At 47.6% G+C, this 17,732-nt stretch overlaps 6 protein-coding genes across 6 annotated transcripts; 3 read left to right on the forward strand and 3 right to left on the reverse strand.

Annotated features, from left to right (window-relative positions):
- Window positions 1-2,162: 2,162 nt before the first annotated feature.
- On the reverse strand, window positions 2,163-2,849 carry GLAREA_11507 (uncharacterized protein; the record flags this gene model as incomplete). Its single annotated transcript, XM_008089650.1, has 1 exon — window positions 2,163-2,849. One exon carries the CDS (start codon window positions 2,847-2,849, stop codon window positions 2,163-2,165), a length of 687 nt encoding a protein of 228 aa, XP_008087841.1.
- A 1,209-nt stretch (window positions 2,850-4,058) lies between these two features.
- Window positions 4,059-6,209, forward strand: GLAREA_11508 (Amidase signature (AS) enzyme; the record flags this gene model as incomplete). Its single annotated transcript, XM_008089651.1, has 5 exons — window positions 4,059-4,365; window positions 4,416-4,699; window positions 4,748-4,822; window positions 4,872-5,961; window positions 6,013-6,209. The coding sequence occupies 5 exons, from the start codon at window positions 4,059-4,061 to the stop codon at window positions 6,207-6,209; spliced, it is 1,953 nt and encodes a 650-aa protein (XP_008087842.1).
- Window positions 6,210-7,544: 1,335 nt separating this feature from the next.
- On the reverse strand, window positions 7,545-8,900 carry GLAREA_11509 (CoaB-like protein; the record flags this gene model as incomplete). The annotated part of the gene is made up of 1 exon (XM_008089652.1): window positions 7,545-8,900. One exon carries the CDS (start codon window positions 8,898-8,900, stop codon window positions 7,545-7,547), a length of 1,356 nt encoding a protein of 451 aa, XP_008087843.1.
- Window positions 8,901-10,146: 1,246 nt separating this feature from the next.
- Window positions 10,147-10,515, forward strand: GLAREA_11510 (uncharacterized protein; the record flags this gene model as incomplete). The annotated part of the gene is made up of 1 exon (XM_008089653.1): window positions 10,147-10,515. One exon carries the CDS (start codon window positions 10,147-10,149, stop codon window positions 10,513-10,515), a length of 369 nt encoding a protein of 122 aa, XP_008087844.1.
- Window positions 10,516-11,149: 634 nt separating this feature from the next.
- GLAREA_11511 (Zn2/Cys6 DNA-binding protein) lies at window positions 11,150-14,371 on the forward strand (the record flags this gene model as incomplete). Its single annotated transcript, XM_008089654.1, has 5 exons — window positions 11,150-11,595; window positions 11,643-11,784; window positions 11,830-12,581; window positions 12,647-12,957; window positions 13,008-14,371. The coding sequence occupies 5 exons, from the start codon at window positions 11,150-11,152 to the stop codon at window positions 14,369-14,371; spliced, it is 3,015 nt and encodes a 1,004-aa protein (XP_008087845.1).
- Window positions 14,372-16,584: 2,213 nt separating this feature from the next.
- On the reverse strand, window positions 16,585-17,553 carry GLAREA_11512 (uncharacterized protein; the record flags this gene model as incomplete). The annotated part of the gene is made up of 2 exons (XM_008089655.1): window positions 16,585-17,423; window positions 17,469-17,553. 2 exons carry the CDS (start codon window positions 17,551-17,553, stop codon window positions 16,585-16,587), a joined length of 924 nt encoding a protein of 307 aa, XP_008087846.1.
- Window positions 17,554-17,732: the final 179 nt, after the last annotated feature.

Here is a 17,732-nt window from a genome sequence, read left to right on the forward strand (position 1 = left end):
GATCGGGAATACACTGGTCTATTGAGTGGAGTATTCGCAAGGCTAAGAGCACTAAAACATCAAAAGCGAGATTTCGCCTACGCATGGCTAACCACTTCTACATACTAGTCTGATGCAAAATGAGATGTACATCTTTCGTAAGAAAGTCTTTCGTCTCAGGGGCAAACAACGCGTCCTTTACAAAGCGGGATCTAGAGCTGTTAGTGTCTCTTATAGTAAGGTTTTGTTGAACCTCAAATGTCGACATTTTTATAGCCCTCACGACACTTTATTTTTCAAAATTTCCTTCGCTATACAGCTGCCATTCTGCCTCTGGTACATGGGCATTGAAGCTCAAATCCAGGAGTATAACTACGGTGATAAACTTGTCTCCATCCAAGTAATTACGACCGCGGACATCTATCAAATCCAAGTTATACAACGCAGTAATCAGTACACACTGCGAGATATTCTAAAGTGGGATCTCGGAGTTCGATCACTTATGCACAGTAAGTTTTATAAAAAAGCAGAAAACACCATCGATCTCGTCCCTGCCTGCCCAAAGATACGAAAGTACTGAAAGCTGTTCACAAGTCAATAAACGGAAAGCCTTCGTATCTATTCATTTGTCGCAATGATTACTCTTCACGCTGGGCTGTCATACGATGCGTCTCTTCTACGCTTTCGGTTCACTCACAACCTGAGACACATTTGAATAGCTGCGTTTCGCTTACAAGTCACTTCTTTTGTCTTCGCAATTCCGTCATATCCACGTTCAATGAGCCGAAAAGTTTCACTTGAAGAGGGACACTGAAAGCGTTGAGGATGTCGATATCAAAAGGTTTTGCTCGGCATAATCTTCTGTCATCAAAACGTCAGTAATGAATTACTGAAGAGAAATAAGTTTTTCCTGTATCTATCATTACAGCGCATCTGCCTGCACCTCGATAACCAAATGACATTCGCCTTAATTAATGTATCCAGAACGTTCCCCGTAGACTCCTTGACAAACCACTACTCTAGTCACAACCCAGCCACGCGGTATATGCCATTCTTTCTTTCTATTTAATCAAATATACGGGTGATAACACTCTGACTAATCCAAATTGCTTACTTTAGTAAAAGAGATAAACGCAAAGGGAAGGAGTTTAGAACAGTAGACAGGAGGGGTTTAAGTGAGAAACTTGAAATGTACGCGCCATTGTAAGAGAACATTGTAATACCGAAAGAGTAGATGTGATTGACTGGATTTTAGTGAGGCGATGACAATAGTATTATTAACATGGCTTGTCAGTGATAAAAGACTGGAATCTAGTGTGGCTTTCTGCCTGGGTGTGATGGTGTGTAAATCAGGGGTTATTTAATCTATTGCTCGGAATTTTCTGAGGATCGCTCCAGTGTTATGGGGTCTAATGTTAGATCAAATGGCCAATCAACCGTCATGTACTATGTATGGCACGTTTGTGACAAGCATATCCGTATACTCCTTTGCAGAATAGAAACTAAACGTTAGTCTATTACAAGACTGACAGGACGCCCTAGTAAGGTAGAATAGCAACGTTATACCCGAAACATTATGTTTACTTAAACCTTTTGAGTAAATACGATATTGTCTCTATTGTGGAGGCTAAACATAAAACATCACAAAAAGATCATTAGAAAGTCGTTCTCCGAAATCGTTATGCCTAGGTAGTGTCCCGTTAAACTTGCAATGCACTGGTGCATGGAGAGTCGACGTAAACCACATTACAAAAAGCGGATATCTCTACGAAACATACTTCTTAACTCAGTCAGACATTGTGACGCCTTCACTGGTGCCTCTCTCGTACTAGAATCCTCTTCTCTCGCCAGAAACCTAGGGTAAGAAATATGTTTGCAATTTGGGTCTCGACGGTACTAATTAACTTTTCTGGGTTTCGACGGATTTTACCTCCCATAGCGTAATAAGAGCAGAAGATTGGTGCGTCAATGACAGGCTGTGCTAAGGACTATAGATAACCTCTGATGAGATTTATGTAGCCACCGAAAGTCCTTACCACAGCCTGTCGTTTACGCACTAAACTTCTGTCCTTACTGCGCAATAGGAATTAAAACCCATCCGGGAACTTACATGACTTATCTGAACGACAGGTACAATGAATCGAGCTAAGCTCCTCCTCCCAAATTTGAAAGAGATCCTTAAATCATGAATGTGCGGAGTTCATGTCAATGCCGAATCCCCAATCGATACTCTCGCTGTACTGCTCGCTTGCTGGATCATGCGATGAAAATTCAGACTGGGCACGTCCGCTATGAATCCAATTTCGCCTCCTCTCCTCACGTAGCAACCTTCTCTGCTTCTGGTCGTTAACCTCCTTCCACAGTCTATCCTGTTCCTCAGCTGCTCTTTTCCTCTCCAAGTTTTGCTGATGGCAAGATAAACAAAGTTTCACTATCTTGTCATCCGGAGCAATATCAATCTCTGTACACCTTATGCATCGTACATAGGGCACCACACCTTCCTCCCAGCGTTGACCTAGCATATATCGATGAGTACCTGGCAGTGGTCGACGACCACATTCAATACAGAATCGTGAACGCGCTTGACGCCCACCGGGTCTCTTGTGCTTTTTGACCATCTTCGTACTGAATTTGGCAGATCGCCGTAGACGTTTGCAACCAACACATGCAAGGAAGTGGATGGTCTCCGCGTTAAGCAAGTCGGAATGTGTTGGTGGAGGCACTGGAGGGATCACGGCGTGGAAGTGATGACAGGTGAGCCGCAGACTATGGATGTCGAGGACATTCAAGTTGGATGTGATACCGTGAAAGAGCTCAGTGGAAATGGCGAAAATAGAGGGGGCGCGAGATGTGGATTCGCGGGAGGCCATTATAACAAGTTGACTCGTGAGTTGACAAGATGATTGTTCTTGAACTCTGTTTCCCCGTGTCTTCTATGCTCACGCACGTCTCGCCTGGATTGGTCTCAATCAGATGACTTTATGGTACGTAAATATCGCGATAATCTGTACCGAAGGTTAACAATGATTAAAGAGAACTAAATTAACAAGGCTGGGGTTGGAGCCTGGATGCACTTTTAATCCACCTCCACCTTGGTGTAACACCACGTGACCACATGGTCCTCCTCGAGGAGATTAATTGAATCCAAACAACGAACTCATCATCCAGACACAAGCTATCCGTCTCCCACTTTCTACCAAGAACCCGGTATCGAATTGAGGAGCTTCAAGATGTCGCATGCATCTCCTCGCGATAGTCACGTTCATTGGAACGCATCCTTGTCAACCCCTTCAACTCCGCAAAACTGCAGCACAGCAGAGCCTCACGATGTCGTGTTTGGCCGACGTCGGGATATCCGGGAAGCCTGGTACCTGAATTGGATGAAAGAACTCAAGACGGCGTATGAATTGGCTCTTCCACTCGTCTCCTTTGTTTCTCGCCTTTCTGGCATAAAAGGCCGTTAACATCTTTTTTCAAAGCGTTAGCCATCAATTGTTGGAATCTTAGCTTGTATTTCCTGTTCAGTTGCTGTGCAACAAAGCTTTCGGATTCGGGCTCGAACTCGTCAGTGACGACTCCCAAGGATTACTTGGCCGAGCCTGCTCTATCTTTGTTTTACGGGAAAAAAACCTCACTTCTTGTCGGTAAGATTCGACAAGATAAGAACAGCAGTGCTGTCAAGTTGAACTAGAACCTGATGCTTACCGCATTCGGGGCCAGAGAACATTATGATTTGCTCAGGATTCTACAATTGTGGGACGTGGTGCGTGCCGTTCCTGAATTCTTTCCAGAAAACTGCCAATAGAGTGGGATGAGGTTGGGATAAGGATGTGACAGTGCGGCGGGTCCTCGACTCTACGCCTTTGGATGCGTAATGATCTGCTCCATGCACCGCGGGACGTATCATTGGGTTGATTGCAGGAAAGACATGATAACTGGAATAGTACTCAGTAGTACATCCCATCTCCCATTCTCAGGACGTTCTAGAGCTCGATTCGTTGGTGTATAAAGAGTGTCAACATCCTGTGCAATATGGATTTTATTTTCCAACCAACCTCGCCTTCCATCAAGCCGCGACGATGTTTTCCAGCTTCATCAATGGAGGCATTGCTGTTCTTGCCTACGCAAGTTTGGCAACTGCCATCAGTAGCAGTGCTGGGAGAACTGTCAATGTCGACGGGACATTTTACTATGTGCCTGCGACCGCAGTCTCAAGTCTTGGTGTCTCATGGAACGAATTGAAGGTGGCTACGTCTTCTGGGGATGATCTGATCCCGATGACTGTTATGTCTGGGGATTTCAGTACTTTCGATGCAAGTACATTAAATTCGGCAATCGCTAATTTCACGGCGGAGGATGATGTCTTCAGCCGTGGATTCTTACAAGGTAAAACCGCTCTTCTTCCAACTGAACACTACTGACTTTTGCGGTACTAGCTGTCTATTTGATCTCTACAACTCCATCGGAACTCCATGCAAATCTAACCGATACTCTTTCGACTTATGGCAACAAGTTATTTATGGTGTCTGCGACCAGTAATTCTTCTGTCTCTACAACAGATTGCACTGTTGCCATACCAAATGGACCTTACTTTGTTTCCGCCTATACTGGCAGCATCTACCAAGCATTCCGTCTTTACTCCGATTTCGAAGGTGCTTTTACTGAAGGGACCATTGGGGCCGAAGAAGGAAACTACAGCACACTTTCTGCTTCTATTCCTGTAAGTAACCTGCTTCCAAATTTCGTACTCTACTAATAACTATCTTAGGGCGTTCAATCGCCCACCATTGGGGTTCCGTCTCGCTTGTATTACACCAAGACCAAATCGCAACCACTTGCAGGTGTAAGTGCTTATTCCGTTGTATGCATGCGAGTAACTAATCAATTTCCAGGTCCGTGTTGGAATCAAAGACATTTACGATGTAGCTGGCACCAAAAGAGGTTGCGGAAGCCGAGCATACTATGATCTATACCCTGAAGCCAATAAGACTGCTTTGGCAGTACAGAGGATAATCGATGCAGGTGGTATCATTGTTGGTAAAATGAAAACTAGTCAATTCGCTAATGGAGAGGCTGCAACTGCTGATTGGGTTGACTATCACTCTCCTTTCAACCCACGAGGAGAAGGCTACTCGGATCCTTCTTCCTCCTCTTCCGGTCCAGGAGCTGGTATTGGGGCTTATCAATGGCTTGATCTAGCATTAGGATCTGACACTGGTGGTTCAGTCCGAAACCCCGCTCAAGTAAATGGCTGTTACGGCAATCGACCAACTCACGATCTTGTCGCGCTCACCAATGTCATGCCACTATCACCTCTCATGGACACAGCCGGATTTCTCACTCGTGACGCCGACATCTGGAAAGCAGCAGGAGAAATCCTCTACACCAGTAACCTAACAACCTTTACCTCCTTCCCCAAAACTCTCTACACAACCGGCTTCCCAGTCAACGCATCCACCGAAGCAGAAGGCGTCCTCCTCGATTTCCTCGTCAAACTCGAAGGCTTTCTCAACACCACCTCCTCAGTCCTCGACTACGATACCATGTGGTCCACCTCCGCCCAAGCAAACTCCACATCCGCACCCGACCTCTCCTCTCTCCTCGCCCTCACCTACCCAACATTAATAACCAAACAACAATGGGAACTTCTTGGCGCACCTTTCCTCGCTGACTACGCCGCCGCCAACGACGGACGCACGCCTTTCATCGACCCTGTTCCCGAATTCCGCTGGGGTTACGGAAAATCTAAGAACACCACTTTAGAAGATGGTATCCAGAATAAAACGATCTTCAAGGACTGGTGGAATGAATCGGTCATGCCTAAGAACGCGGAGACCTGTTCCGAGAACCTCTTGCTCTACCCTGGAACACTAGCGACGCCGAATTATCGAAACGTGTATTTAGATCCTCCTTCCTTGCCCGCTGGATGGGGTGTCTATAACATCGCCATCTTTGCAGGCGTGCCCGATATGGTTGTACCTGGTTAGTTTTCTCCCCCTCTTCCTCCCTACACACAACTAACAACCTCCACAGTCGGCCAAGCCCCCTACAACTCCACCATCTCAAACCACATCGAGTACCTACCCGTCGCCGTCGACATCATCGCGGCGCCCGGCTGCGACGCCGTGATCTTCGAGCTGGCGAGCCAGTTGCAGGCTGCGGGGATCACGAGGGCGCCGAAGGCGGGGAGTACGATGTATAGACGGGATGTTGGGGGGAGGTTGGAATAGCGAGGTAGAGGGAAGGGGAAAAAGTGTGTTTTAAGCGGGGGGAAAAAGGGATAATTATGAGATTAACGAAAATAGGATTTAAGACAAAGATTTTTACTTCATTACTTGAAGGAGAAGTGAAATATGTAATATCCTTTTCCACTTATCTGTTTAAAATTATTTGGGTATTTTGATCATTCACATGACATTAACTACGTTTTAAGCCTCCTAACATGTGCGCGCCAATTTAGCCATTAGTATCCTGAAATCCCTTTTGATAACGCCAGCTCTCCCATCAAACCACTGGCAACTGCTCACCCGGAAGTTTCTCGCCTGTATTTTCTTCCTTGTTCACTCACTAACATAAATCACTGACTAGAACTAATACCCCTAACAAAACCACAATCCAGAGATGGGGAAACGTAAAGGATTAATTAACATTAAGGATATAGATAGAATCGACCTATCTACTTATAGTGAAAATACCATGTCGCTAATAACTTTTTCGAAAAACAAGTTAGGATATTTTATCTATACGAGGATATAGAAATCTAAAATATCTCTAATTCCAAGACCCGTAAATCTCAACATTAAGTAAAATCTTCAATAATAACATAATAGCAACAAAGATGTAAAGCCTACTACCCTAATACCTCACACCTACACAATCTACAATAACCCACAGATCCCCCTCCCATCTTAAATTCTATACCCAGTAAACCAAATCCACAACTACATTATACAAAAACTACAAGGTCCTTATACATAACAAACAAAAAATCCTACCTAGAATTCCAGCTTTCCAAGCGCTAAAATGAAAAAAAAAACCTTTAGATATATCTCAAAACCCGGAATTTCTCAAATTTCCTGTCATCTTAACACTCTCCTCTCTCCAAGAAACCAAAACCCATTCATACATCTCGGGGTTAGAAAAAAACCCCCCTCGTTGATCCCGTCGTAGGAAGTCTACCTACTACTTCACGCCTCTCCGTATCATATGTGTATTTTATCAATTGTGTAACAGATGTTAAAACTACTTTCAAAAAAAAAAATTCGAGTCTTCTGTAGACTTTGTAAATTTAGTTTCTAAATCGATGCTACATGTCTACTCCTTTTACATGTCCTCGACCGAATTAGCCTTCCTTCCCACTCCCATATAAGTCTGATATATGCACGTCACGTGTGTCGACATCTCTCTCGACCTCCTTTTCTCGTAGCTGTTGTACAGGACAATGCTTAAGCGAGCCATTCGTCTTGGCGTGGACTTGTCTGTAATGTACCTACAGTAGTATTCTTGCCATTATATCCTAATTTCCCCTCCCCATCTTTACAATTCCAACTTTATGATGCTGCCTTTCAGGATCTCGCCTTCGCTTTCTGAATATGTTTCGTATGTAATTCCTCAACAGCCGGAATGATCAAACTCTCAATCTCCGTTTCCGGTTCTCCTTCGGGGAGATCGTTCGGGTTTAACGGCCTATCACTCTCTTCACCTCCATCTGGTATGTTCTCTTTCCCAACAATAGTCTTTCTTCTCCGTGGTACGCGTATCCACTTATCTGATTGACCCGGCGCTACGAAAACGACCTCCCATTTGCGCGTTGATAAAAGATTACCAATCACAAGATGATGCTGGTATCGGTCAAGTGAATACTGAGCTTTGTGTACCAAGATCTCAGGATCTGTTTCCAACTTGAATGAGACAATCATTCCCTCTGGCGCCCATCCATCCACTAGGTTCTTCAGGAACTTCGGCACTGGGTCGAGATCAACGATGAGTCGCTTGCTCCGTGGCACGGCTGGGGATGAGTCGAAGTTGTCAAATGTCTCCTCTGATTCAACGTTCTCCTTTGCAGAATTCTTTTGCGAGTCGGTTGCATTTGTTGATTGGATCTTGTGCTCCACCATTCTCTCTGGTGGCACAAAAAAATCAGATACAGCAGCAGCGAGATACAAAAGTCCACTCGGACCAAGTGGACGCATGAGTTGAGCGATAGATCGAAGGACGAAGAGATAATCGTTGATTGTGGTAAATGGAAGAGTCAAAAGAAGGTTTTGCTTTTTCGCCGAATTGTATTGTCTTAACACTTTGAGCATTTTACTTTGGTACTCCTCGTTCGCGACCACGCTCCCATCTGGACCCTCGTGTAGAAAGTCCAGGAAACAATCTGTCGCGTGACTGTAATGTCTCGAGTATGGCAACAGACTAAATTGCCGGTGTAAAAAGATAACGGCATAACCTGATTCGAGGAAGTATTCGGCAGATGTTGCACCACGGGTACCCGCACTGAAATTGTCGATGAACCTCACCGTTTGTCGTTCCAGTGGAACCGTTGTCCCACCAGATGTTACCAGCACCACGCGTCTGCCAGCAGCCGCGTGGAAATCTATGAACTCCTTTGCTTGTTTTGTGTATTTCTCAAGTGATGCAGGGGCGGGGTTCTCGTTGAAATAATCTCGTTCCGCAACGTCCGCCGACGTCTGCCTTGTCGAATCCGGCCGCGAGCTTGCACTTGACATTGTGATTTCTGAAGAATCGGAGAATACTGATGAGGTGGGGGATGAAGGTACGGACTCTGGAAGGTTAAAGGAGAGGGTAAAGGTGCTGCTTGAGTGGGGGGTCGACTTTGTCCGAATTCTCAGAGGAGAAGGGTCGGGTTGAGAAGACCTGAATACGGCTGGGGAACTGGATGCTTCAATAGTGTTAGCCATTGTTGAATTTGGCGACTCAACACCGTGGTATTTGGCATGGCTGGAATGGCCTCACCAGTGTCTTTATGCTTCCATCATTTGCGGTAGTCGGTACCTATGCAGAGTTACGGCTATGAATAAACCTCGGTCATCGAATGCCGGGGATCAATTACTGGAGATTGACGTTTGTGGTACTAGCGGACGCTATGTGAACGGGGAATAACTGGCGTTGACACCGCCGGGCGACGGGAGCTTTAAAGCTTTGGGGTGGGATGACGGATGACTTGCGGGGGAGTAACAATTGGGTGTTAGAGAGCAAAATGAGAGGTTGGAATCGTGCGTCGCAGATAAATATAACACAGCAAGAACTCCAAGTTGTAGGTTGTGCTTGATACCCTTTCGACAGGTTGTATGGGAAAGAAGAGAGAACGAACTGGTGAGTTGGTGGTGTTTGCTGATGTCCCGAGGGGGGAACATTTGCCCTTGTTCTGCCGCGCATGGGCTGATCAAACAAGGCGGTGAGTTGGAGAAAAAAGCGTCTTATCACGTGAATGTTATCTTGTCCACGGTCGATCCCGATCACGCTTTCAGGGTCTTTGGCTTGGCACGTGTGACCGTAGCCCCGGGGCCGAGGAGGCTGCTCGTTGTCAAAGTAAACATCGCTTGCTGCTCGTACCCCTTTTCCTCCCTAAACAAGATGCACTTACTTTAGCATTTGCATCCGCGACGACTAACTCAAAGTAGCAATTGCTTCACCCAAAGATGATGGTTTCCTCCCAAAGGCGCTTTGCTGGCTCTGCGTGGACATTGCCGTGAGGCTATATTGCGAATGTCTTGTCTCGTCTGGACATGTAGTACCCCTTTCAATCTGACGAGACCTCTCTACCTGCTACTCGTGGCCATTAGTTTTACATACGAGTTGCACCCTCCACGGCAGTGGTCCGCAGAACGACAGAGGAGCCACGGGGAGTGTCGTCAGGGAATCTACTTCGCAGTTGTCATCCTTAGCTCTTGCTACTTGTCTAAACTAGCCATGTTTTATTGGCTGTAAGCTTATGGAGGAGCTTCCGAACGAACCCAAGAATTGCCCTGTGCAAGCACCAAAAACTAGCTGCGGATCCCTCGAGACCCTGAGGACCCTGACCAGAGCGCGGGAGGTGGTGCATCGTCATGAAGATGCTGAGGAGAGGAAAGGGTTCTGCTGCGAAAGTTCTTCAGGGGCCACCAGGGCCGTTGTACGGATTTCTGCTTCGAATGGGACAGAGAAATGACTGGTAAGAAATGCGGATCACGTGCGGGCGGAGCAGCCTCCGGGCTAGACAGATGGAAAACGGATGAAATGCCCAGTGGTGTCGGGATTTGGCACGTCATGGACCGAGCTGCGACCGTTTGCCCCGCAGATGGCCCGCACGTCGTCTCATTCGTGGATGCCAGGTCCGGCCCAGTCGCCACGATAGAAATCGCATCGACATTTGTCCTCAACAGCGCAATTCAGACAAAAGAAAACGATCCCGGGCCCAGCATGCGTTGCGATTCGGATCACCCAGATTACCACGCCATCTCAGATGAGCAGCCATCTCATCGGAACATCGACGACCACCAGCACCGCCAGACCCTTCGCCGTCGAGCTATATAAATGGACGGGAGGTTGCCGTCGCCTCATCGTCGTCGCTGATGTAGGCTCGTCCTTTCTTTCCACAGACCCTTCAAGCACCCTTCAAGCACGCTTTACAAGACAATCCCCTTCCCCTTTCTGCTCCCCTTCTGCTCCCCTCTCACAACTCCACTTAGGGTCCAGCTGCCAGTCCCAGCCAGCACCAGGACCAGACCAGCACCACATGAGGAATTACATCTGGGCGCCACTTGCGGATGTTCCCTCTTTAAACGTAGTAGCATTAACCCTAAAGATGTGCAGTCCCGGATCCCACTCCCACTCCCTCTCCCTCACTCGCCCACTACTTGCCCTCACCCTCACCCTCACCCTCACCCTCACCATCATTGTCACACTCACACTCACACTCACACTCACACTCACACCCTCGCCGGTCGCCTATTATTTTCCATATCCTCTCACTTGACACTATTCGCAGTGGATGCACCAGCACCGCCACCAGGCCAGATACACATTCATCTCAGCTTGACTCGTTCTGATACCGCCCACATCTCTCCCAGCGGTCGACAAACCGCCCCCGTGGCACCATTTTCATGAGCCCACAAACACTGCCAACGGCCGAGTGACGATATTGCCGCCGCCTACCCCATCGCCATCAATGTCGAAGCCCGAGAATCGAGCCAAACGGCCAAGAAAGGAAAATAAAGCCCCCGCCGGCTCGTCGCGCGAGAACGAAACGCCCTTATCTCCAACGCACGCTGGTCAGCCTTCCTCCGACAGCTCGTATCACCTATCTCATCTCCAGGCCTCTCAGCACGTAGGCTCGTCGGCATCAGCATTCAGCGTGGGCAATCCCACGGGGCAGCGCGCCGTGAGCAATTCGGGACTGGCTCCTCCCCCGGGAAAAATTGCTATTCCACCACTCCGGTCGACATACTCGTCCGAGTCGACGGCGAAGACGGTCAAGAAAGGTCGAACAGCACATGCGTGCAACAACTGCAGAAAAACCAAGGCCGGCTGTACGGGCGAAACCCCATGCCCGAGATGTAGAAACGCAGGAATCGTGTGTCAATATGGCGACGGCAAACGCGAAGCAGAGAAAAAGTGCGAATCACCTATACCCAGGATTGGCCGAGCTAAACTTTGGGTAGGACGTTGTCAAGACTGAGCAAGGAGACGGGAGTGCTCTCCAAGCAGAATGCAGATCTCACAGATGCTCTCCGACGAATCCAGCTGGATCGTGCCCTTTCAGCGGAAGGGATGAGAGCGGCGATCGATAATGTGCTTGCCAAGGTAAGCAGGATCAGTTTCGTGAATGGACGTCGTTGACCGTGACAGACGCCGGCATCAAGTCCACCAGAGAGAGAGATGGGGGGATTGAGCATGGGGATATTTTCACCCGAGGGAGTAGCAGGTACTGACACCACGAAGGACGACGACGACGACGATGATGATGATGACAATGATGAGGTAGGCTCAACCGGATCTGTAGACGCCGTTCATGACGATCCCGACCGAGAAGACAATAGACCAAGAGGCCATTTGGGGAAGTCATCTGCCGTTGCCTGGGCCCAGCGAACCGCCGATGAGCTTCGGAAGACCAGCAGTCAGGAATCGTCCGTTGATTTGCAAGAAGCTGACTTTAATCTGCCCTCGTACCATATCGAGGACGGCGATATCAGCTACGTGGTGGACGAGGAGACGCTTGACATTTTCGAATGGCCAGATATTCGCCTAGCGCACGAGCTGGTCAGGAACTATTTTGCCCATGTGCACAACGCGTTTCCAATCATTGACAAGTTGAGCTTTGAGTCCTGGTACACGCGTGCAACACCGGATACGTCTTCTTTGAGCGAAGACGAGACGGTTTGGCTCAGTACCCTGAACTTGATCTTTGCTATTGCAGCATACCATGCACATCTAACCAACGCCCAGCACCGGGGCGCTCATTATGATCATCAGGTATATTGCGCTCGGGCAAAGAAGCTTTCCATGGACGAAAGACTTTTATACCGAGATGCCAGATTGTCCAATGTTTCCGCCATGGGTTTGCAGTGTCTTTATTATCTTGCGACATGCCACATAAATCGGTAGGTCACCAAGAAGACAATCGTTTCTCCTTTGTTTTGGCTCCATTCTGTACTAACGGCAATAGAGCCTGGACTTTCTGTGGCTTAGCGATCCGGCAATCATTGACATTAGGGCTGCATATTCGCTCAGAAGCACAAGAAGTGGGGGATGTCGAGAAAGAACATCGGATTCGGATTTGGTGGTCTTTATACTCTTTGGAGTGCTTGTTGAACGAATCGACAGGGCGGCCAAGCTGTATCTCCGACACTGACATCAGCACCCCTCTTCCAATTAATGTGAGCGAAGACGAATTCCACCCTGGCCAATCATTATATGAGAGGAGAGAGTCTATGGTTGTAGGTCATCCTAGCCGTCGAGGGTCACCCAAAGGCAAAGGTATGTCTGCAAACATACAGTGTGGACGTAGCTAACGTGTGTCTTGGAAGGCCGCATGACTGCGACGTACTCGTTACCGCTATCCTCTGTCGACCCAAAACCCTCCCCCATCCCCTTCCCTGCTGTCCCACTCCCCGTAACGCCCTCGACCTACTTCATCTATCGCACCCAGCTTTCCATCATATCGCACGAAATTGTCACACAGCTGTATTGCGCGGCCACGGTCAAAGTTAGATGGTCAGAAGTTCAAGATGCCATCAGAAAGATTGACCAGAGGTTGTCAGAATGGGTTGGGAAATTGCCGCGCGAGTTTGACATGAACATCGATACGATTCCATCGCCCAATTGGAACGACCCTTACTTTATTCCTCAAATCGGCTTAGCGATGTTCTACACCAGCTCGCGGATGCTCCTGTTCCGACCATTCCTGTGCCGATTTGACATCCGTCTAAAAAGCAAGAATCAAGAATCGAGGGCTTTCAATCAAGATGCGGTGGAGAATTGCATCTTGTCTGCTAAAAACATGATAGGCCTTTTGTGTTGGTCCTGCTCTACGGTTGATCAGCTTTACACCATACCCCCATGGTGGAGTACCATCCACAATATCTGCCAGGCTCTTTCCGTGCTGATACTTGAGATGGCATTTCGCTCTCAACACATGCCAGAAGACTTTGGTGAGATTCTTGCAGACGCGAAAAGGGGCGTTACTTGGTTGGCGCTAATGGCGTCTGTTTCAATTCCCGCCCGAAAGGCTTGGGAGGTATTTGACAAGCTTATAAGACTAGTCACGCTAAGAGGCAATTACACAGTCTTTGACCTCCCTGTTGTGGCGCCGATGCCACCAGGATATAACTGGCATCGACTGGACGCTCCGCAGTCGGACTTAATTAATACCAGCCAGCCAAACCCGCTTTCCCAAGCCAATCTGCAACAATACCAACATGGCCAAGGTGCTCATTTGTCTTCCGACGCAACAGCAATGTGGACAACTCAACCTGCCTCGCACACATCATTTGTCGGAACCCCTAGCTTCGAACCAGCATTCTCGCCGCAGGATGCGGCTAACCCCCTCAATCCATCTGAAGCTCTTGATCGATTTTCGACAATGGGAAGCATTCATGGGCTTTACGATGAGCCGTGGCAACATATGTTTGCTCCACTTACGACCCAAACTGATATACCTATCTACGGGAGTCAACATTTCGATACGACTCCTCTTGATCAAAATTTCAATCCCGAGCAGGCTTTCGGCCAATCAGCTGCCGGTGGTTTCCCACAATTCGGGCAGCTAAACACTGGATCTGGATTTGTACCTGACGTGGACCCCGCATCAATGGACCCGACATCGCCTATCCAATCTCAGCAAAATTTCGATCCAAACCTTGCAGGAGAAGGCGATCGATATCGGTTCTGAGCCAGGATAATTAATGTACCAGTGCCCCATCGGATGAAATTGAAATGGTATTAGAACGTAAAAGAATGATTTCTCGGCGGACGTCGATCGCAGTCTTGGGTCATATCAGGAGCGAACATCGATTTGTCAAGCGACAAGGGGCGATCAAATACATGCTGGACCTTTACAACATGCTCAGATCGGATATGCATGGAGTACACCAATCTGTTCTTGTTTCATACACTCATTCACAAAAAGCCTCTGAAGGAATCACACGTCTACTGGCGTCGAAAAGATCCAAATACGAGGAAGGGGAATTTGGGTTTGGATTCGGTCACTCACGAGCGTGATTTAATTGCTTTAATGGTTTGGAGATTTTTGTTCGTAGGAATTCTGACACGAAGGGGAGTTTCTTTTCAAGGATATCAAAAGGAGGAATAGGAAAAAAGGAGGGGGATCTCACTCGCTTAGAATGCGGTACGAGGTAATACAGCAAAAGGGTATTGAGAGTAGAAACTGACCTACTCGCTTACGATGGTGGGACGAAGTAATAAGAGAATGGTTCTTGAGTATACACGCCTCACTAGAATGAAGGGATGAAAGAAATGAGCAATGAACCTATGATAAAAGGGGGAAGGGAGGGAAAGACGAGGCTTTATATATATATACCCAGGGAATTTTTTTTTTTTTGATGAAAGGTTTTTATGATTTGATTTGATTCGATTTGGAAGGGAATTATGTGTGTGTTTGTGGCAATCTGTTGGTAGTGGATGTGGGTTGTTGAGAAATTATAAGAATGCGGGATGAAATGAAACGAATTGCTCTTCTTGTGGACTTTTTTTTTCGAGAAAGGGGTGGTTTTGATGTGAAGATCGCCAACCGCTTTCGCAGGCAGAGAAATGGGGACGGGGGTTTGTACGGAGTACGGAGTGTACAGCTAAGTGAGTTTTACGGATTTTGACGTGGATTTGATTTGCGTGGATCGTGGGTCCTGAAGCGTGAATGGAGTAGGACAGGACAGGAACCAGGGTTTTGGCCCTTTGGGTGCCAGTCGGATGGTTTTCGCCAAGAGATGCGACAGTTTGGCGCGCGCCTTGCATGTACGAAGGGGTGGGGGTGAGTGGTTGGGATGTTTGCGGTGTTATATTCTCGAAGAGGCGGAACGGTTTATTGAGAATGGAAGTCTACCCATTTTTTGCATTTTGCTTTTGGGAAAAAATATCTAGGTCATGGAGAACCTTGTGGGGGCCCTGGGGGGAAGGTGGATTTTTTTAAGGGAGGGAAGGGAGGCGTTTGGGAATGTGCGAGATATATTTGGGTTGGTGGATGGTTGGAGAGTTGGATTTTGTGTTGGGGTAGGGTACTGCCTTTTTTGGGGGGAGGGTTTAAAGATGAGGAGGGGGGGGTTTGTTTTCATTTAAGAGATAGGGTTAGGGAATATAGATAGAGTGTTAATGAATCGCTTTTATAGTTAAGTAAGTTTTTTTTTTTTTTGGAATGATGATATACTCCTGGGTAATTCAATTGTTGGTAGAAAGATCTTGACATACATACAAATGTAATTTCTATAACTTGGAGCGGATCGGTCAAATAAGTGGTGGAAGAGACGAGGATATCTAATCTGGTTACGCGAGAGAAATAAAAACTAAGTTATTATTAAGAGGAACGATCAATGAAATGGATAGCTTATGTAACACTACTACTTGCTAAGCCTATCTAGAAGGGATGTACGGTTGGTTATAACCTCTACATGGCTAATTCGAAAGAAATCTGTTTTGTAATTATGGTACATGAGGGATGTTGTGTGGGTGGTAATGATGGGATCGAGGTAGTTATGTTGATTATGAAAGTTGTGGTGGTTTTGATGCTAGATAGCGGTTTATGCGAGAGAACGGGAGTTCTGAATTGTGGGTTATGTTGTCTTGGGTTAATCAACAAAAGGTTGTAGGATTATCAAGCTCCGGACTTGGACTTAATACGGTGTACAAGAATATTTATTCCAAAGCCCTCGGCGCCGTATGTCCCCCAACCACGAAGATATACTGGTTTTAGTGGTGATAAATTGGCTTAGGTTTCAGATATCTATTAATAATACCTTTCTCATGACTGATATCTCCTTTACTTCGACAATTCCTTATACACCTGATTGACGAAATATCGTGCTACAAATCAAGTTTTAAACAGGGTATACCCACCCGAACTCCAAACACCATTCCCAATCCCAATTCCAGAGATCAATAAATCCCCTCCCTCAACCTCTCACCCACCCCCTCCATCCGTCCCCCCATAATCGCCCTCTCACTCTCCCAATCCCGTCCCCCCTCCCCCATAACAACACACTTGATCACCTCTCCCCCATCACCCACCACCGCCCGTCCAATCCGTCCATCCACCCACTCAATCCTCACCTGTCTAGCCTCCGCATCCGCCGCACTAACATCCTCAATCACCCTCTCCCTCTCCTTCCCCTTGCCCCTCCCCTTTTTATCCAACCTAAACTCCCTCCTCAACCCCTTAATAACCGCCACGCGATTGTGATACGCCACCACCTCCCTCCTCAACGCCCTCGCGAATTTATTCAAATCCTGCCTTTTCTGTCCAGGCGCTCTACTCCCCATCGCAACAGCACCTTTGCCATGCGGAAGATACCGCTCCGCGAGATGCGCCAGCGGAATGTAAGGCGGGAGGGTGTGGCGGTGAACTCGTAGAAGGGGAGAGGATGGGAAGGGTTTGTTCAGCACGATGTAGTACGGGGCGATGAATTTGCTAGATGTGGAGATGTCGAGGCGGAGGGCGAGGATGGAACCGTTGTCTACGGCGTGCGGGTCGGGGTCGTGGATTCGGAAGGTGGTGAGGGAGTTGCAGGCGCGGTAGAGGTTGGTTGTGTTGTGGAGGGTTTGGGCGGTGGTGGTTGAGTTTAGGGGGGAGGTGTCGGTTGGGATTGTGGAGGGGATTGCGCTTTGGGGACGTGGTTCCTGGGTTGGTTTTTGGAGACGGCGGAGGGTGTTTCTTGTGGCTTGAGAGGAGAGAATTGTTGATGTTTGGAGTTTGAGATTTGATTTGAGTGAGTTTACTGAGGGAGGTTAGCTATGTTGGAGGAGGGGAAAGGTTTGTTTACTTTGCGATTGGAGGGATGCGATTTCTTCATCTAGTTGCGCGCCGATTGGGTCTTCGGGTTCATTGCTTATAATTGATGTGTCCATGATGAATAGATCATGAAACAGATGCTATCAATATAGCAGTCTTCTGATAAAATTGTGGTTTGAAGGTTACAATTATTGGCTATTTTGTTCTTGTGATGTCGTCGCGACTTGGTTTGGAAGACGCGCCGGCTTATCTACACGCGCGGCTGGGTATCCGATTAGGTTCAGAGCCAGGGACC

This window comes from Glarea lozoyensis, assembly GCF_000409485.1.
Source record: "Glarea lozoyensis ATCC 20868 chromosome Unknown GLAREA8, whole genome shotgun sequence".
Lineage (NCBI taxonomy): Eukaryota > Fungi > Ascomycota > Leotiomycetes > Helotiales > Helotiaceae > Glarea > Glarea lozoyensis.